Source organism: Dermacentor albipictus, chromosome 3 (assembly GCF_038994185.2).
Source record: "Dermacentor albipictus isolate Rhodes 1998 colony chromosome 3, USDA_Dalb.pri_finalv2, whole genome shotgun sequence".
NCBI lineage: Eukaryota > Metazoa > Arthropoda > Arachnida > Ixodida > Ixodidae > Dermacentor > Dermacentor albipictus.
In genome coordinates this window covers 37,727,403-37,748,107 of record NC_091823.1, presented here as the reverse complement: position 1 = coordinate 37,748,107, position 20,705 = coordinate 37,727,403, and the positions used below count along the sequence as shown (strand labels likewise).

General features: G+C 45.4%; 1 protein-coding gene across 1 annotated transcript; it reads right to left on the bottom strand.

Moving 5' to 3' along the window:
- Positions 1 to 204: 204 nt before the first annotated feature.
- On the bottom strand, positions 205 to 20,479 carry LOC135903409 (uncharacterized). The gene is made up of 5 exons (XM_065433733.2): positions 20,401 to 20,479; positions 14,520 to 14,754; positions 5,218 to 5,372; positions 2,241 to 2,410; positions 205 to 489 (listed from the first exon to the last, which is right to left on the bottom strand). Exons 1-4 carry the CDS (start codon positions 20,446 to 20,448, stop codon positions 2,396 to 2,398), a joined length of 453 nt encoding a protein of 150 aa, XP_065289805.2. The 5' UTR covers positions 20,449 to 20,479; the 3' UTR covers positions 205 to 489; positions 2,241 to 2,395.
- Positions 20,480 to 20,705: the final 226 nt, after the last annotated feature.

Sequence of the window (20,705 nt, the reverse complement as noted above, 5' to 3'; positions counted from 1 at the left end):
GCTCAACAGCCAAAATTAGAGCTGATAGAGAGTACAAACGTTTCCTCATGGCGTTGCCACGCACAATCGAAAGGGTGCCATTAAGCTTGCGCAGTGTTTTTCTACGGGCACTTCTTAAAGCATGCAGCTTTATTAATATGTGGCACCTTCAAAGTCCTCTCGCGAAGGAAACGGGGTTTGTTTCTGAAACCATGAATATATAAGAAATTGCGTGATATTAGCAAAATAAAAAAAAAACTTCTCGCTCTCAGATATCATGTCGCTTTGTCTCTTCATAAACGGAGCGAACACCCACAAACTCGCGTTTTTGTCGCGGAAGAGTCGATCTTCTCTTGTGCTCCGTGTCTTGACACAGCTGTTCCTCGATGCTGAGCGCGTTGAAACACAAGAAATCTCCTGTGCGCGGCGTTCTTATTCGAAACAATCGTCTTTCTCTTGTCTTTTTTTTTTTCTCATAGAAGTTCGAAGGAGCCTCTTGATGGTCAAAATCTGCAAAAGGGAAAACGAAAGAATCAAAGAATGAGATGCTATAGTGGGAGATTGAGAAATAGAAACAAAAGCTTTGTCTGTCTGTCTGTCTGTCTGTCTGTCTGTCTGTCTGTCTGTCTGTCTGTCTGTCTGTCTATCCATCTATCTATCTGTCTATCCGTCCGTCCGTCTTTAAAAAAATTAAATTATGGGGTTTTTACGTGCGAAAACCACTTTCTGATTATAAAGCACGCCGTAGTGGACGACTCCGGAAATTTCGACCACCTGGGGTTCTTTAACGTGCACCTAAATCTAAGTACACGGGTGTTTTCGCATTTCGCCCCCATAGAAATGCGGCCGCCGTGGCCGGGATTCGATCCCGCGACCTCGTGCTCAGCAGCCCAACACCATAGCCACTGAGCAACCACGGCGGGTAGTCTGTCTGTCTGTCTGTCTGTCAATGACTACAAATGAATATTATTATTACTGCCACTTGAAAACGAACAGCTGTCATCATTGTAAGGCGATTAAACCTCATCTCTTACATAGCTTATGGTTCTCACAGAAAAAAAAATATCGACAAAGACACTTAACACTGTTTACGAGTGGGAATGCGAAAGTGTTATACCGCTTGCAGACCTCAGAACGTGATGAACACGCTCATGAACGCACGCACTAGGCTCACCTTTAGTAGTCAGCCAGAACCGGAGAAGCGTGCTCCTCTCGCACCCCGGAGGCCCGGATTCGATTCCCACCGAGGCCGAAATGCATAAAATTTTATTTTCAAAGCCAGTAATTTACTTTGTTCACAGGAACTTCCTTGAGAAAGTTGACGTCAATCCGAGCATTTTCGCACATGTTTTTACTCTTTGCGCCATCGACCAGTTTTGGTATGATCTTTCGGTCACACAGTATCGCCGACGGATTTTCGTGTAATGTGGCGTATAATGCTTTCGCAATAATAATGATGTCGAAAGGAACCCTGATGCTTAGGCATATATCACCTGAAATCTGTGCAGCTTTTTTCCTAGACTTCCTTCCCGCTCCTTACATACAAAAAAGCTTTTATCAGACATCTTTGTCAAACTCAGAGCAAATCTCTTCAGTTTTGCCAGAACAAGTATAGTCTCAGCAATGACGCCGCCAACTGGACTATTGACACAACCTGTCGCGGTGGTTCACTGCCTACGAAATTCTGCAGTTGAGCACGAGCTCGCGGGTTTGATGCCCGACCACGGCGGCCGCATATCGATGGGGACTGAATTCAATCTTTCGTGTATCGTGCAAAAATACAGGTCAAAGCAAGGAAGACGAGAAAGGAACTCGCCGCATTTCGACGGGGGAGAAGCGCAAGAACGCCCGTGTAGCGCACATTTGATGCACGCTAAAGAATTCCAGTTGGTCAGAATTAATCCGGAGTGCCCCACTACGGCATGCCTCATGACCAGATCATGTTTGTGGCACGTAAAACGCCGGAATTAAAATGACATTATCAAAGGCGCGTTGTCCTGTCTTTTCTTATTGCAATGCTTCATGAACTCAAACCAACTGCTCGAACTTTGTACAACTGTTCTGAATTTTATTATGTGTACTATTTCACATACAATTCAAATCAAATCAAATCAATCGTGTTTATTTTGCAGGAAGAGTACAATATTTCTCTGCGGGAGGCAAATTCTGAAGGCGAGAAAGCCTTTAGTCTTTCAAGTTCTCATGAACGCCCTTCTTTTGTATTGCCATAGAAAAGCGATGAGAACGGGAAATTTACTTACGAAATGTTTCCATCATTAGCCTTCACGTACAACAATGGCACTGTTTGTGTTTTTGCTCGTTGCTTCACTGAACAATCCATCCGAGAAAAATCCAAGGCGAGAGTGCTTCCGAGACGTTTGCTATCATGGTACGCCGTTGCCAATTCCTTCCGCGATTATAGCACCGACATCTGAAAAAGAGTCAGGGATCAACACGTAACCTAGAAGAATCGTAGAGTGTCTGATATTTTGGAATAATTTAGTACACGCAGTTTTGAAAGCATTGCGAATTTTATACCGCCGCGCGAATGAACATTTTTCTTTTCTTCTTTAAATGGCACTATGGACTGATCATGACGTCGCTGCAACAATCCGCAAGGACCTTTATCCGTGTCACGTTGTAGTTAACGGCATTGTCTGAGCCGGCAAGGTGGTGATTTGTTGAGTACGTGAAGTAATCACCGTGCAATAAAAAAATGCAATTACCTGCTATGTGGAAACACTTCTAGGCTCTTTTCTGTAGGATCACTACACAAATATCGTAGAATACCAGGATCTGCGAGACTCTGCGTGACGGCGCATCGACTGCCACGGTCGCGAGAGTATAGTGACGCGTCAAAGTGACCCGGGATCGGTGAAAGCCAGTGAAATGGATTCTGAGACCGTATTTTTTATTAGGATTCGTTTCCTCCCATTATGTTCTTTTCTGATCAGCCGTCGCGCTGAGTGGCTGAGCTCGGTAATATAGCGGTGGCATGGCTTTTTGTTAGCCAAGGACTAAAGACACAATGAAGGAATGAAAAGAAGAAAAAAGAAGACACAATCGATACTAAACACAGCTTCTGCATTGCTTTCCGTGCTAACATTTTTCTTTTTTTATTGTGCATTTTGCATACCTGTCGCTCAGTTTTGGCGTGAAGAGCACACAAGACTACACTGCCCACTATCCACGAGTAGTTCACTTCACCAGTCGTGAACCGGATATCGTCTGCTGTGTATGTATGTGTATTGCATCAAGTGGTACTTGCGATAAACGTGCGGGGTCGAGACAGAGAAGGAGGAGGAGGAAGTGGAAAGGGAGAATGGCGATCCGCCTGAGTGACGTGAATTTAGCCTGCTACGGCACGCTGGGGAAGGTATTTGGGTTAAATGGCGCAGGGCGATAAAGGAGTGCGTTTATAGCAGTGACGATTATGATGATAATTGCAGTCTAGCGTTTCTGCGTAATATGCGCGCGCACAGTTCACGGAATGTCCACCTCCGAGGACAGAGTCGAAGGTATTGAAGCGCAAACGTAAATTTGTGGACGCGTATAAATAATTAAAGTAACCCACTATCAACAACAATGGCAATGATCTACACATCCGCATACCTCTCTCGTTTTCCCCTGTGCCATTGTTTCCACGTATTACGCTAGATTCTAAACAATGATTAACTCTGTAGCCTCGCTAAGGATGTTCTTTACACGACAAAACTTTATTTTTGTCGCGTATTTCGCTGAAACAACAGGGCACTTGGCATTACGAACCAATCGTGCACCTATATTGCGTTAAGAACACGAGTTCGTGTCCCAAAGAACAAGGCATGTACATTAGCGCCCCTTGGGGAAATAGGGCTCCGCTTTTGCCGTCCCCTGCAAGGACGGATGGCTGTTACTCTGCGAGCAGCGTGCTCTAAATGTGTTCCCGCGTGTGGCAAGGTTACGAGGTAGGCATCGTCTTATTGTAAACAACGAGGAAAAGCAAGAGCGTCCGGACACACATCCGTTTCCTCGCAATAATCCGGTTGACAAGGCGGCAGTGGACGCGGTCGCAAGTAGAAAGTCGGGTTGCTACCGAAGCCGCGACTGTCACTCAAAAAGAAGCTGCCGGACAGGGTAACTAGATTACGTCGAGGTGTAAGCAACAGCGGCCGACGTGCTCGGTTTTGCGTCGGCGCCAGTGTGTCACGCAGGAACTACACATACAGCGACTCGGTATTGGATCGGGCTTCATATCCTACGGGACAGCAACGGTGCGTGGTCGCACATCAAACATGGCTCGCTCAATAAGCGCCCGCACATAATATGGAAAGTGGCTCGCTGCTAATACAAAAAGGAAGGTGATTTAATTAAGTGCCCGCTTGGTATATCGTATTCCTGCGTGGTGTTTGCAGCCCCTCTGCAGTAGTACCGCGGAATACTGATCCAGCAGCGCGTGCTAACACAGATGCATCGCGAAAAGTCGAGCGTATGAACCGTCAAAGTGCAAGCTTGCAGTAAACGTACTGGCTCTCGTAAGCATGTGTTTGGTTCGTGGCAACTCAGCTCGTTTCTTAACATTGTTTCTTAACTATTTCTGAACCATTCTTAGTGGGATAAAAGATGTATGAACCAGTCTCAGACAGGCTGGCCCACGTTTCGATGGGTGACGTTATCTTTGTCACAGGCGGCCTTGTCATCTCTGGCCGGTAAGGTTTCGGTGATTAATGCAATGACGTTACGCGACATCGTCACGTAGTAACCTGACGGGCCGTCTACCGTCTTCAATTGTGCTTTAATTCTTTTGACATCATGAACATCATGAAGCATGCCGTCACGCGCGCACAGGCAAATATAAACACATCTCATTAGACAAGCGTGAACACTTGTCAAAACACTGGCGTGAGGAAGAGCCGCAGCGGCAACGAGCGAATTGACCTTTGTGCTGCCGCTCGCATAAACGCGAACTAAGCGGCGAAAATACAGCGCACACGAAGTTCAAACGAAGCTATCAGCGCTCGGCGCACCTAGGCACTGCACTCATCTCGCACATCACTTTCAAGATAGGGCCGGCGCTCGAAGTTTTCTAACAAAGGATGGTAAAGACCGCGGTGCCGCGCGTGGCAGCTGAGCGGCCAGAGGGAAACACCTGCCCTGAGTGCCCTGTGCACGTGGGAAAGCAAAATGCAGGCGTGCCCACGCCTCGTAGCGGATATCTCATATTTCGTATCTCGCAAGTAAGCGGAAAGTTTCCGGTACCTGGGCCTCTGCAGCTGAATGCTGCAGTGACGCCTCAGCCGTGGACAGGTGGAGCGCACTTGACGTGTCGTCAACGTCATAAGCGCACGCCTTGGGGCGTTCCGAAGTCGGCGAGTTTTCCCGTGCTGGTTTGCTAGCGTCCTCTGTAATCTTGCCTGAAAACAATGAGAAAAGAGTGGAGGTGAGGCCATCAATTAGACTGGACAGAATTTGGGCAGCAGTCTTGTGAAGAAATATGTATATATGGAAACATTTTTAAATCCGAAGAATTTGAATTGAACATTCGCTGAAAACACTAGATGCAGAAGGAGGAATAATACATAATTTAGTTATTGTGCTAATGTTCTTCGTAGGAACTCACGCCGGCCAGTGATGCTACCGAACGCAAGATTACTAGAAATGGGCGAAAATTAAGTTTTTCGAATATGAATCGAGTACGAATAGTAAGCTACCCAATATCGAATCAGATATCCAATATTGAATAGTTGTAGCATATGTTGTTTACAGCGCACTGTTTATTTCCACAGAATGAGGTACTACTCCTCTACGCACTAGTGCAAAAAATACAACTAACAATAAACACATCAGTTTTAAGCACAAAATCACGAATCGTATTTTAATATAAGGTACACGAATACCCTCGTGCAAGCTTGGAAGCTCTGTATGATTGCAAACAATTTCTTCAAGTAAGGATAACAGCTTTATGGCACACTTTCCAAGAGCGCTAAATAATTTATTGCCAAAGAAAGGTTCCAAGTTTGTAGGAAGGAAAAGCTGCTGAAGGATTTGTGCGCTGTAGAAGCTTCCAATAGTTCCTGTCGCGTGCGAAACATCACTAGTTGTAGTATAAAAAATAAAACTGCTTTTTAATAGACGGACAGAAACACTAAATGAGAGATAACAACCAAAAATCAGAAATTGTCGTGTGGGCTTCTGCCGCGAAACGAAAAACAAGGCTTGCACTAACGCTTTTTTTATTGCATGCAAAGCGCTCGTGATCTCTCACTTTCGGTGAGTTGCAATTATTTGTGTAGCATACGGATAACAATAATGAGCCTTTCGCATTAGGTTGTTGCGAAATATTTGGTAAGTTTTTGAAATGCGTACAAATAGTTTTTTTTTTACATCCGAATTTGAATAATGAATTATTCTATTCGTATTCGAAACTTTGAATGTTCGCCGAGTCCTAAAATTTACCGAAAGCGGCTGGCCAGTGAGTAACAACTACCAAGAAAAAAAAGAGTCAGTGGCGCAGAAGCCGCTTCTCGCGTCCTTCCACTCCTGCTCTGAATCATCTCGTAGCCCGCGCAGTAGGATTTCATCACTTGAAATAGTATTTTATGAAGCAGTGTCTTTACTGCTTTAACGCAAACTAAGCATATTTTTCCCTGGATAAAAAGGTTTCCCCGAAGTGTTATGAAGAAGCGAAAATTTTCGAATTCATGAGAAACATGTTCATGGCTGCTGTTAAAAACGTAAAAGAACGAGAAGGTAAAGTATCCGCACTGAAACAGTACGCACTAAGAGAACCACTGCGAAAGGGTAAAAATACACGTGCACCATTGACAATAGAAGCAAAATGTATCATTTCTTATGGCGAGCCGGCCGCTCAAATTATGGGGTTTGAGACTGGAATGAAGACCTGGCTGTGATATAGTGCATACGAAGTCAGGTTACAAGAACCCTCAACGCCGTCGCCGTTCCGATAAATGCCCTGGCAGAACTGAAGTTAGTGCTGTCTAAGAGAAGGAGAACAAATGACCAAGTCACCCCTGCTGCTCTTGGTCGCAACAAAACCGTGCACTGTTATGGACGTTATAATTTAAAGGAAATATTGTCCTATTTAGGAGTTTCTGTGGAGGAGCCTGCCTTAATAAAGCTAGCCCCTGCATTTGGATGCGAAGTAAGCTGTGCGAAGTGCGGTCATGATTAAGTTTGTATCGCTGTATCTTCCGCACTCTATTTCGATGGCACCTCTACTGAGATGTTTAAACGAGTAACAGCATAAATTAGTTGTTTTTTTTTCTTTTTTACCGCCGTAAGGTTGACATCGATTAGAACAGTTGAGGATTAGTCTTCTATTTGGACACTACCCTCCCTGGTTGTCATGAATGGGCAAGGAATGTTGATTAACAACGAGCTTCATTTAGCCAGTAATGACTTTTAGCAATTCTATCCTTCGTCAGCTGACACTTTAAGCACAGGCATCCCAGACGCTGCAAGCTTCAAAGTAGTAAAAGCGCGCAGTAATGAAATAGTAATACAACAGTAATAAAACAAATTGTGGGAACTGCTTTCGGAAAATCAGCCACCAGAACTGAAAGCTGCAATCATCTCTCGCCGCTCTCAGGTGCCCCACTAAACGTGTAATTACGGATTCAGCAGGGGTGATATTTTCCTGAGAGGAAATATAATTGCCCTGGCATTCAGTACAGCGATAACAGACACAGCGCTGCTGCTTTGTTTTTCTGCTGCTTTCTTTCTTTGTTCTTTGAGCAGGCAGTCTTATTATACTTCGTAAATAACTAATAACGTGCTCATTTATACTACTCATTCGAGCTTTCAAAATTGTTCTGTGCAACTTACCAAACCAAAAGCGGACATTTTCAGCTGTGCTTGTTGCTAACTATAGGTGTCCTTCTTAGAGCTTGCGGAACGTTATACTTTCTTATTTAGAAAGTTAAAATAGGTTGTAAGTATATGTGTTTTTAAATAAATTATTGCCCTAATATTACCGGCCTTATTATCACTGAACATAAAGACGTCGTAATTTTATAGTCATCAGAGTTGCTTAGCCGTTGTAGAGCTCTGCCACTGAGCATATGTTCGTGGGTTCAACTTCCAGCCACGGCGGCAACAGTCGAATGTCGATTGTAAGTTAAGAAACTCCAAATTGCCAAAATTTATCTGGTACCCTCAGCTACGGCGTCCCTCCCAGTCTCTGTGTCGTTATAGGACTCCAAGCCTCAACAACCAACCTTCAAAATGGACAGAGTTTTGAAAGCGTTTTTGCTAATGTTGTATTGTTTGTTTTACGTATGCTGTGTTTGTGTATGTATGCTATATTATTAGTATAGGAAGCTTTAAGCGCGTGTTAAATGTATATCATGAATATCAGATTTTATAGCACCTTAGATGAAAAAAAAAATGAAAAGAGAAGAAACTTCCGCCGATGTCGAAATTTATGCGAAGGTAAGCTTAAGTGATGTCGTTAATAAATGATGTACAGATAACGGCGATGCGTACAATTCTGCAATGACAGGTGTATCGACAGAAAAGCAACATTTCGTAATTCTGTACCTCTTGTGTTACAGTTGGAAATACCCATTTTGGAGGGCTGGTTAAGAACAGATATACCCTGAGTAGCGGGGACGAGGCAAGGCCTCGAAGTCCCCTCATGGGAGACCTGAACCCCAGTCGTTAAACTGTGGTGGATATACAATAAAATTGTTTCCATCCATACCCCGAGTGGCACATACCGAATGGCTAAATTAAAGAAAATAGATAAAATAATTCATTAAATATAATATTAACCATTTCTATTAACAGACTGCTGTGCTTTATAAATAACGCCGACATTTTTATTCAGTTTCTACGTAAGAAGCTACTTTTTTTACGCAGAAGGGAGGTGGCCATACTTGGTCAGCATACAAGGCCTTTATGAGCCACTTTGTCGCTATATTCATGTATTTTTGTATATATATTCACAAATATATTTGGCAAGACAGCAGGACGAGGCCAGCAGCCACTGTAAGGAAAGTCTGGTAGGGCTTGCAAAGAATGCATCTCTTTAACGCGAAGTCTTCATGAGACAAGGAAACGCGAGCTCTGAAATTCGTTCGCCAACATCTTTTGTTTTTATTGTGTCGATAAAAACGTGCGGTCTGTCGGAATAAGTTCGCCATCAGGCGAGCAGCAAGCTCCTGCAAAGACGCTACAACAGCGGGCGGACAGCCAGTTTTGTCTATAATGGCGCGACGGCTCGGAGACGATAATGGCTCTCCACTAGGGCTGTTAGAATCACGAGGGATTATCTCATCACTAGCTTGTTCAGATAATCACTCGTGCTTACCTGTAATGCTCTATTGAATTCGAACATTACCACATAAGAGTTGCTAAATTTTTAAGAAGGGAAGATAAGATCGGCGCTTATTGGACCTCAGTTTCTGTTTTGGTCGCTTATTGGTTGTATCAAGAGCGAGCTCACATTAATGGAGCTTGTGTTTCGAAGGACCCGGCTTTGTTACTAAGACGTAAGTACAAAAAAGGAAAGATAATTTTATGCATGCAGTCAATGGCAATGCTACAGAACGAGTTATTTTTCTCCATACGCCGAACCTCCCAATATCCCAGTTTTCCCATTTCTGTCGAAGCGCTTGTTAAGGAACTCGCCCACCGTGGTGGAGGAGTTGCCATGGCGACCTGGTTCGCAGCAGAATGTCGTGGTCTCCATTTTCTAAGCGCATTCCGCTAAATGCGCAAAGCAAGGCCGCTTGTTTACCACTCTTGGAACTTTAGTTGCTCAAAATTAGTTCGGAGTCGTGCTCTGCGGCGTCAACCAGGCGACCACTCTGCAACTTAGGAATGCTAAACTCTGCAATTTGGTTTTGGTAAGCTTTCTTTGCCGATATGTTCCTGCACAAGTGCAACAATGTTAGGGCAGGGCCATGGAGCTCTCGCCGCATCCAGTCGAATAATACCAGCGCATGCATCATTGTGGGCAGGCACGAGAGCCAGCTGTACGTGTTCATTTGGCGTAACGTGAAAACTGGGAACCGTGATAGAACCCTGGCAAGAAAAGGTTTCTTGTGTTAATAAGTCATCAGACTCCGCACAGACCGTTTTCATTTTCTTTTTTGTTAACGGCGGCAGATTTCACAAAAGTTCCTTGCTTTGGAAGCCGGCCATGGCGCTTGCGACTGTAAATAATAATAGACATGATTACTGTATTACATTACTGCAATTATAAAATAATGTTAGAAATGTGGGATAATAATGAATGCAAATAAAAGCACAGAAAAAATGCTTTAGTGAAACATTTGAACAATGAGAGAAAAAAGTTAACTGGACCGAGTGGCTTATTCACGTACGAGTACTTCTCTGCCGTTCCGTATAAACCCAGCAGGAACCAGCAAAACAAACCCGGAATGTCAGATAGAACTTCCGCAACTGTTACACCTAAACATTGCTCGTTCTAGATAAAATATTTGGAACATATATGTATGCGCAAGCTATGTGAAACCGGACTAGCAGTGTACAGAAGAACAAGCCCGGCCCGACCCAAGCCCACCGCCTGAAAGCCGAGTCCGAGCCAAACCCCTGAGCATCAAGCCTGGGCTCGACCGAAGACCGCCATCAAGGCCGATTTACAAGGCCCGAACCTGTGCAGTGCTCTTCTCTGGAATGCCCTGGTCGTCGACACAATGTCCTCTGGACGCCTCTAATTACGCTTGAGCTCCACCTAAAAGGATTGCAAAAGCTACAACGCTTAACTTTATACTCAGTCACGCGCCGTGGTTGCTCAGTGGCTATGGTGTTGGGCTGCTGAGCACGAGGTCGCGGGATCGAATCCCGGCCGCGGCCGCCGCATTTCGATGGGGGCGAAATGCGAAAACACCCGTGTACTTAGATTTAGGTGCACGTTAAAGAACCCCAGGTAGTCAAAATTTCCGGAGTCCTCCACTACGGCGTGCCTCATAATCAAAAAGTGGTTGTGGCACGTAAAACGCCATAATTTTTTTATACTCAGAGCAATAGCCCAGAGAAAATATAGGTAGAACGGTAGAGACGAGACAGAGAATCGGCAAAGCCAACGGTCGTCAAGAAATGGGTGAATAACAACGTCGCCCCTCTTCGCTCGTGGCAGCTTTTATGCATTGCAGAATCGCGAAAAAGAGGAAAGGCCCTTTAGAAAGCGTGGCTTGTCTGTCAGTGCACACTCAGTAGAAAATTGATTGTGGCTCATTTGGGGTTTCAGTAAATGAAACGCTACTATTAGGCACGGCTAAATTGCGGGTAAACTGAAAAAAAAAACATAATTTCGACGTGCGGCAGAGCACGTTTCTGCTATTTCTAAAAAATGAACACTGTGCGGGTTTGTCCATCCGGACAACTGACGCACGGCGCGCAGACGCAAAGCCACATTAAATCACCGCAACGTAAAGACAAGAATACGCGAGGAGCCGTCCAGCAAACCAACATCTCAGCCACGATGTGATGATGTGATGCGCGGTTTGAGGAAATGACAGTGCTAACCTTCGCGCAAGCTGCTAACAATGACGCACAAGAACACCTCAATATAACACGTCTGGCTGTACGTTTTTTCTGCGTACTTTGAGAAGTGAAAACAAGTGCCGCATGCATAGTAACATTTAGCATTACCTCACGACTGTCGTATGCCGTCACCATAGCTGCCAAATATTGTCAATCAACGCAAACAGCACAGAAAGCTTTTGAGGCCCACAGTGCGTGGGATCTGAATTATTATTTTTCAGACTTTCAGCGACAGTAGTGCCGCATCTTTCTCTGGTAAGAGTCTCGTGCAACTCTATGATGACATTTTGTGTCATTGTTTCCAGCACTAAATCCACGGTGACGCTTTCCGGGAAGCATTAAACCAGTCGGACTCAACACCATTTTCGGAGGCGAATGTCCTGGACCGCAACCGCGCACGTAGCTGGCGCAGAAAGCGACGGGAACGTTACTAAAGTACATCAAGTTGACCAATCTCTGCGACTGTTTATAGACTTTAGTGCGTACCTCTACGGGTGTGCGCCCCTACATTTTTTCTCTCTCATCTTCTCCCTCACCCTTTTCGTTTCTTTATCCCCTTCCTTCAGCGAAGGGTAGCAAACCAGACGTACGTCTGGTTACGCCCCCCCCCTCTATTTTCTCCTTTTCTCTTTCCGCACTATGCTGAACAAATCCAAGAACATGCGGTGTTTCTGTGCGAGGATTCTAGGTAAGAAGCAAGCTTCGCCGGCATCCGAAATTTAGAACCCTGCAAGCAGTCTGCACACAGATGGTACCCTCGTCACCCGTTCGTCAGGCGCTATTCATACGAGCAGCGTGCTTAGCGCGCTGTCCGGTGTCCGAAAGCGCTGGCGAATAGCAGCGCTTTCTTCAAGAGCGCGCTGTCCTCTCGCCTAATCCTGGCGCCAACGAGCGTACGTACAGACATAAGCGTTTACCCAAAGTTGTTTAGGTATGACATGGCCTGACCTCGAGAGAGAAAACATCGTCTATAGAGAGGGTCCATCGGGGAGCAAGACGCCTCCAGCAGAGGACCTGCCAGTCACGCGAGAAGCACGGCTAACGAGCCTTGCAGGAGAGCCTAACATGCGTCGACACTTAGCGTTGCCACACATCGCACAAGCAGGCACCTAATGAGCTGACTTCCCAAGACAAAATGAAGCAACCGTCAGCACTGCTCTGCCCAGTGGCAACGTTTCTCTCCTAGGATGTGTCTAGGGAAGAGAGTAAGGGGCGGGGAGGTTGCGAGCGGAGAGGTTGCGGGCGGGAAATGAGAGTTGTTTTGTCAATAGAGGCTCCACGAAGGGCAACATTGCCCCGCTCAACTGCAGAAGCATAAATTAAGGATCTAGTGGGAGTTGTAATTCGCGCGGCGTTACGAGAACTTTGGCAGCGTCTGTTTGCGTACTGCAGCCGTACGCGCACCTCACTGCCTGTGCCAAAACTTTCGCGAGTGCGCTGGTGAGTCCGCTTAGTATGGTTAATATGCACAGAGCTCCAAACATCTGGGCTCGTAGTCATAGAAAGAGTTATTACGCTAGAACTGTTGCTAAGAGTTGACGCCAGCCAGTTGTGATTAGCGAAGGAGGCCTGCCAATGGCGAACAGCACATAGGAACGATAAGATTTGCGCATTGGAGCCAAGGGACCATATACAGAGTCCAGCTACTGCACCTTTCATAAGAGCCTGTGCCAATTAATTATGACTTGTGAACGAATGAAGAGCTTCTCGAATGCGGCCCTTGAGCACTATGTATTCAAAATTTCTTCAAACTTTCTACAAACATATCAAAGGAATGCGTAGTTAATCATAAAAGGGTATCTGATGTAAATATCCCAAATTATTGCTGGGGAACCAGCGCAAAACAGGAAGGAACGGGGACAAGCGCCGGAAATACCCAAGTAACATGCCCAAATCACCACCTGTTATAGATACTAAAGCCATAAATTTAAAAACGTAGCTCTAATTGACTTCTCTGCAATGTCGACACCATGCTGCACCTTTTGCCTTTGGCCTTAAAGATGTAGCGTGTATCGTAGCACCCAACTGCGTGTCACTGGTCAATTTGTTTGAATAATACACTCTTATACGTGTGTTCAACGGTACGATTGTATGACATTTCTTTTTACGAATTACTTTACCGTACGAACAGTTTTTTTAATAGAGGCCCAGATTATACTGCAAGAAGTGGCGAACGGCCGGCAGAGGATATTGTGATCCTCTTATCTATCTCTCCACTTTGCATCCAGCTTTGTTTTGGGATGACTCCACGAAAAGCGTAAATGAGCTTATCGTGGAGACTAATTAGTAAGAGGCTCGGATACGGTGGTGTGGCGCAAAGGAAGGGACAACACGCAATGAACCGAGCTTTCTATATTCAACAACATATATATATATATATATATATATATATATATATATATATATATATATATATATATATATATATATATATATATATATATATATATATATGCTAGCCGTAATACCCCTTTGGCATGATAGGACGTCCCACCCGTGTCGCACCACGTCGTCGCGAACACAAACATGAGAATATTCGTTGGACAAGTAGGGCCGGCAATGCGTCCTCGCAGGCCTCTGCAAGTTCGTGCACCGTACTGTGAACGAGAGGTAACCGAGCGAGGCCCATGCGATAACCATTGTGCAGTCTGCGTACAAATGGGGCCTCAACAGTTTTCTCAATAACCATAATCGCATGCTAACACCTTCATGTGCACTGGCATGGGTCGCATCACATCGGAGAAAGCACAGAATAAATGCGTAAGTTGACAAAGTTCAATGAGAGAAAGGTTTCATACCGACACCCACCTTCAAAGCATGGCACAAATAAACAACAACGACAAAACAAACATTTATTTCTGCGTAACATACCGTGTAACTTCTAAAGCGTGGACGCACAGACTCACGATTAGTGGCGCGCCAGCATTTCATTACAGGTGCTTTGGGACATTGTTTGCGCAGTCTATAAAGTCAAGTCAAATTTGACGCATTTCCGTGCAGCACAACTTTAAAATAAACAACCACCTTACCCGTCGCGCTGGTGGTCACTGTGGCAGCAGGGACTGTAAGGGCCACGAAACTGCAGGGTGAAACTCGTGCTCCGCTCTGTGGGAAGGCCGCCTTGCGGGAGATCCGGCGACTGGGCCACGACGCTATGCGGCTGAACGTGCAGCGGCTGTTGCCATGGTTACTGCCGTTCGTGTAGCGCGGAACAGCAGTGCCTGCCGACGCACTGTGCGGTCGTCTCGGTTCCGTCTCCTTCGGCTTGTTCGTGGAAAGAAGCGAGGGGAAACACTGTGTGAAATTCGAGTTGCCTGCAGTAAAGGAAAGCAGCTGTGCAGACAAAAATACACAGGTTCGGCAGTGTAGATTCGGCACCACTACACTGCAATGTACGCCTTCACGTTGACCTAGGAATTGCAGTCACACAATCGAACGAATACTTGAATAAGCAAAGAGTGGTATTCACTTGAACGCCACTGTGCAATTATGATTTTCACTTCGCCCCACTGCAAGCAGGCAAATTCATCTTAAGCGGTTGTTTGAGTTATCGGGGACAAGGTGAAATTTATATAGTTCTACGGAAAGCCACATATGGAAGTCAGCAACAACGCCTCCAAAGATTTAAACCTCAGAAACGAAACGTACAGGAAGAAGAGGAGGAAGAGGAGGAGCTTGCTGCAGGAGGACCTAGTCTTGCAAAAGTTGTCCTTAAGTGCTCCGCTAGAGCGCCATTGCTCAAACGCCGTACGGTCTGAAGCCGTCCCATTCCATGCGTTAACACAAAAGAGATTCGAACCGCGGCGCAATAGGCTGCGCGAAATTTATAACTCTTCGAACCACTGGGCTCACCATTCACACTGTAGCTCCATGCCACGAAGAAGCTTTATGGTGAGCCAAATCACCTCTCCAATAAATATTCAGCATCCTCGCGGGAAAAAGGTAATATCACTTGCGCTTGAGTGTAGGGTAATATTGCGCTACAGACCATCTATTACCACTTTACGTACTGCGTCATGCTGAGAACACTATAACAAACATTGATTGATGATCGATGATCAAGCGTTAGTATTTGTATGTGCCGTCTGCGTATCTCCTTGTTTTTATCAGCGTTTATTTCATATGTTTGACGCAAGACATGGAGTATCACACTATGCAGTCAGAAAAGCAAGCATTAGTAGCTGCTCATTTAGAAAAAAGAAATATTCCCTCTTATTAAGGCCAAATCGAATTTCCCTATGCAAACACTCGTATAACGCAGTGATACTCTTACTAGGCAATAGCTGCACCAATTTGAATAAAATTTGTCGCTTAAAAAAATCTTGTTTTACCTACTGCGGGAAGCAAATTTCCGGTTTGGGGTTTCGAGTTTCTTTGAGAAAATGACCAAATACTAGTAAGTTAAAGAAATAAAAGAAATGCAGGGACAATGTTTACAAATACGTAATTCTGCATAAATAACAAATGTCGCAGTTTCGTAAAATGCACCTGTTAGAGAACCTAAAGCGCAAGAAATGCGATACAGTGTAAACTTACAGCCTTAACAAAAATTTCATTCTTGGGTTTTTAGCTGCCAAAACCACTATGATTATGAGAAAAGCCGTAGTAGGGAACTCCGGATTAATTTTTGACCGCCTGGGGTTCTTTACCGAGCACCAAATATCCACTACACAGGTGTTTTTTGCATTTCGCTCCAGTCGAAATGCTGCCTCCGTGAGCGGGATTTGATCCCATGACCTAACGCCTAGCAGTGCAACATCATAGCCGCTAATCTAGCATGGCACGTAAGTTTACAGCTTACGTGAAACTCTTACCATGCTTACGAGGGGTTTCATAAAATTCCTATGCGCAATTGTGCGAAGTATCTCAGAGCGTTTTAAATACACCAATTTCCAATTTTGTCAGCTTTAAATGTCTCTAGGGATGCAGTCCACAGTATTGCGATATCGTTCTTTTTTAGCTGAATGACACAGTTGTAAACTTCATCCTTCAGTTCTTTTTTATGCAAAACTTTTTTCTAAAAAATGATTCACAGCATAAATAGACGCTCTACTCACTGTAAGCGGCGGCCTCTGACATTTACTTTCACTGGCGCGAAACCTTAACAATGTTGGTGCAGTGGGTGCTGAGGAGAACAATTTCTCCATTCCCATGCATTAGATATGAGCTCTTGAGGATAAAGCTTCCTCTCAAAGGCAGTATCTTTCTTTTACTGCAGGCGATCGAAGCGCATGCGCCGGCACAAAAGAAAAGACAAGATGGCAGATCTGTCTGCTTCATTTCTTTACGTCTGCATCAGCGCTTCCGTCGTTTACTCAAGACAACCGTGACAGTCGTCAGCTTTTCTCAGGTCTCTGGCTTGGCCTGCGTCATCTGCTGCTATGTACTTCTGAGTGTTTGTCCGTGGCGCTGTTTATCTTCGCATCGTGTCCCGACTATAGTTCGACGCGACACTCCGAGGGATGCTACAGGTTGTAAATGGCATGTTCCTATTTCGCCTAGGCGAACGCACAGCCTTCGAGCTCGCTTTCTTTCTTTCTTTCTTTCTTTCTTTCTTTCTTTCTTTCTTTCTTTCTTTCTTTCTTTCTTTCTTTCTTTCTTTCTTTCTTTCTTTCTTTCTTTCTTTCTTTGGAGGAGCCTGTCGTGTCACAAAAGCTGTCACCATGGTGTAGCTGTCACGGAGCTTTCTGCCGAGGCTACTTGTCTCCATGAAATTATAGCTGTGTGGGCGGCCGGAAGCGTTAGTGAGCTTCGCCAAACATCTCAGCAGCACCTGTCCTCATTTTTGAAGTAGCCTGTATATTTCTGACAACACTGTGGAAAAAAATTGACGTCCCGTGAAGGCGACGCTAGTTTTGATGTCACGTCCAAGCGACGATGCTTGCCATCAGAAAAAAAAAAAGGCCGGTGTTAAAAAATGAAAATAATACAAAAATTGTACAGATCCAACGCACATCTTGCAATCCACGTGAAGCGGTTAATCGAACACTGATATTTTCGCATTTCGTTCCTGCGTCTTCTGCGTGTAAAGAAAACTGGCGCGCTGGCGTGTGAGCTCTCGCACCCGTGCCACGCAAAGCGATATTCGCGGCAATTCATCTCAATTAACTAGATAAAAACATTATGGGGTTTTACGTGCCAAAACTACTTTCTGATTATGAGGCACGCCGTAGTGGAGGACTCCGGAAATTTGGATCACCTGGGGTTCTTGAACATGCATCTAAATCTAAGTACATGGGTGTTTTCGCATTTCTTCCCCATCGAAATGCGGCCGCCATGGCCGGAATTAATTAACTAGATAGCGTTCGCGCGATAAGTAGTGTATAGGTCACATGGTGACCGAGTGATTAAAGCATCGGGTTCCTGTGCCGGAGAATGGAGATTCCATACCACCATTGGCTTCTCTTTTTTTTATGTCTGAGCTATTCGGCAAGACAGCGACACCCGCCAGCAGCCATGGTCAGGAAGTTTGTCAGGGTTCGCAATGAAAGCTTCACTTTAGAATTACAATTTGAAAGGCAATATATGTGTGAAATGGTTCCTAAACGTAAAATGTGCGTCCAAGGTTACCAGCCAAAGTGTTAAAAAGCATAAAACTTGAACAATAAACGATTGTGATAACTACAGCGTACAGTCACGACTCATCTACTGCCTCTGGGATAACCTTTGTGTAGAAATTACCTGGTTAATTAGAGAACATAAATTAAATAAGTATTTTTGAAGATTTTCATATGAATGCGTGACTTCTGATTTGCAAAGCCCTTAATGAGTCTTAAAACATCCAATTCAGTCGTTTTCAGCACGCTGTGTCGTGCGTAGTTATATCTTCAGCGTTTTCTCGTAGTTCCTGAAGTTAGAAAGAAGTTCCACGTCATTACGCGCATGCGCGCAGCGACCCGAGTGCTCCCAAACGTGCTTTCCAAGACCCATACGCTCATTGCCTGACTCGGCAACCACCTAGTCATAGGGCACGCTTCGCTATAGTCCCACGGACCACGCAGCTCAGCGATCACCGGAAGCCAACCCCAACACCGACAGCCTGCCACTTCCAGAAAGGTCAGGCCATTATCGCTCGATGGAAAGGCACACACGGGGTGCCTTTTCTGCAGGCATTGTCAAATTTAGTCCCATTGTCTAATTTTGTATAATGGTGGTGAACGTATAAGAGGTTCCAGCAAGTACGGACGCGAGCACAATCGTTTTGCGGGACAACCTTAATCAATTAATCATTCGCGGATATTACGAATCCTATAATCGTATTTCGCACCAATTTTAATGCGAAGCTCTTAAGAGGAATCGCAGAACGCTTTCCTTGTGGCAGTGCAGGCGGGCGACGTTCGGCGGCTTGTTAAGTATCGAAGGTCAATCAAACAAAAGCCAGCAATGAAGCTTGCATCGCAGCGCCGAAGTGGCCGTTTGTGACCAGGTCAGCGGAAAGCGCAGGCGGTGTCGTTACAACCTATGCCGAATACCGCAACATGGGCGTCGGTCATAGAGGATACCATAAAAGTGCTAAGCTAGAATGCGACATACCGATTGTAAAAAGCTCGGGTGTGGGGAAGAAATTGCGCTGGACATCGTGAGGCGCTCGCAAGGTCTAGGGTAGACTTGCGGTCCATGGCAAACCACACCCTAAGGACTTCCAGAGGGTATGAGAACTGTCTTACACCACCTCGCTGTAATTGAAGGATGACTTGCTGTCATTGGCGCGCATCTACGAGAGATTTCGTTTAACAGCTTGTCTATCGTTAACTGGTGCACGCTCTGCATATTACCACGCACACTTCCTGTTCCTCGACTTCTTGCGTTACTAGTGCGTATTTCCTGCAGCTACAAGTGTTTCATCGTAAGTACACTGTGAAGCTCGTCTTGCTCCTTCAATGGCCCAATGATATACTTTACCACCTTCACAAGCGCACCTATCTCGCATTGAAAACAACAGTAAAAAATTATTGACTTTAGTGAGATGCACTTAGTACGTAGAACACATTAGACGCGGGACTCAGGTTTTCCTCACTCTTTTCTCTATCCCCAAAGTGCATGTGCGCCTGTTAAGTACTGAAAAGCATGATGCTTTGCCCTTTAGCAAGTGTGCTGCCGTAGATAGAGTCTTACTGAATGCGCCCTTAACTCTTCACGCGATGCCTTGAATGTTTGCAAAGAAGTCGCATGCGGAACGCTCTTTACTCTCAACACAGAACACACAGCGGACATGCGTAAGAAACTCTTGCGATTACAGCGTGTGGAGGCTCCCAGTAAAAACCGACCGCGATGGCTTAGTGGCTATGGCGTTGCGCTGCTGAGCACGAGGTCGTGGGTTCGATTGCCCGGCACTTCTGCGGGGAATCGAACCCTCGACCTCGTGCTCGGCAGCGCAGCACCTTAGCCACAAAGCCATCGCGGTCGGTTCGATCATGATGCTCGCTGCACCGCATTCCCATTGAAGTGGAGGTAAAAGAAAAGAAAGGAAACGTGGCGTTCGGGGAACGCCAGGGCCGCTTCGCGTAAAGATTTTCTTTATATTTCATTCTATTTGCGCTTCGTCATTGCTTGGCGTGACGCTATACCGTTCCGCGGCCGCCAGTATTGCCCGATTTCTGCGAACGGTGATAAGACGTGAATATGAAGCGAAAGAAAATGCGACCGCACAGTTTGATTACGTAGACATTGTTCGGCTTTGTGCAGTTGCATTAGCCGCTCATCGGGATTTAAGAACACTGACATGCTAAGGCTTCAGGTGACCAACGTGAACACACGGCCCCCCTGCTACTGCATCCCTTCAACCCCACTGTGCCGCTTCGGGACGTTCAACCACACAATTTTAATTGTATTAAACAAATTCAGTACTACCGGAATGCCGCTATCCCAGGCTTTTCTCTCTCTTTGTTGTTTCTACTCATGAAAACTCACCGATGGACGGCTTCCCTGGCCCATGGTTCTCCTTTCCAGCGCGTACATTTGGTACTGGGAGAGCACGCAGAGTATGCAGTAGACCTGCAGGCAATGCGCGCGTGTCATGTATCATACCAACACGTCTATAATTAAACAAATAATCTTAGTAACATCGCTTATCTACATCCGACCATTAGTGGTGGCCTTTAACGAAGCGTTGATTATGATACCTTTGTTTCATATTTCTTTCTGGCCGAAGGGCGCACAGGGAAGTTTATGAGTTGATCCGAGAATGCTCCATCTACTTTTGCTAATTACGGGCG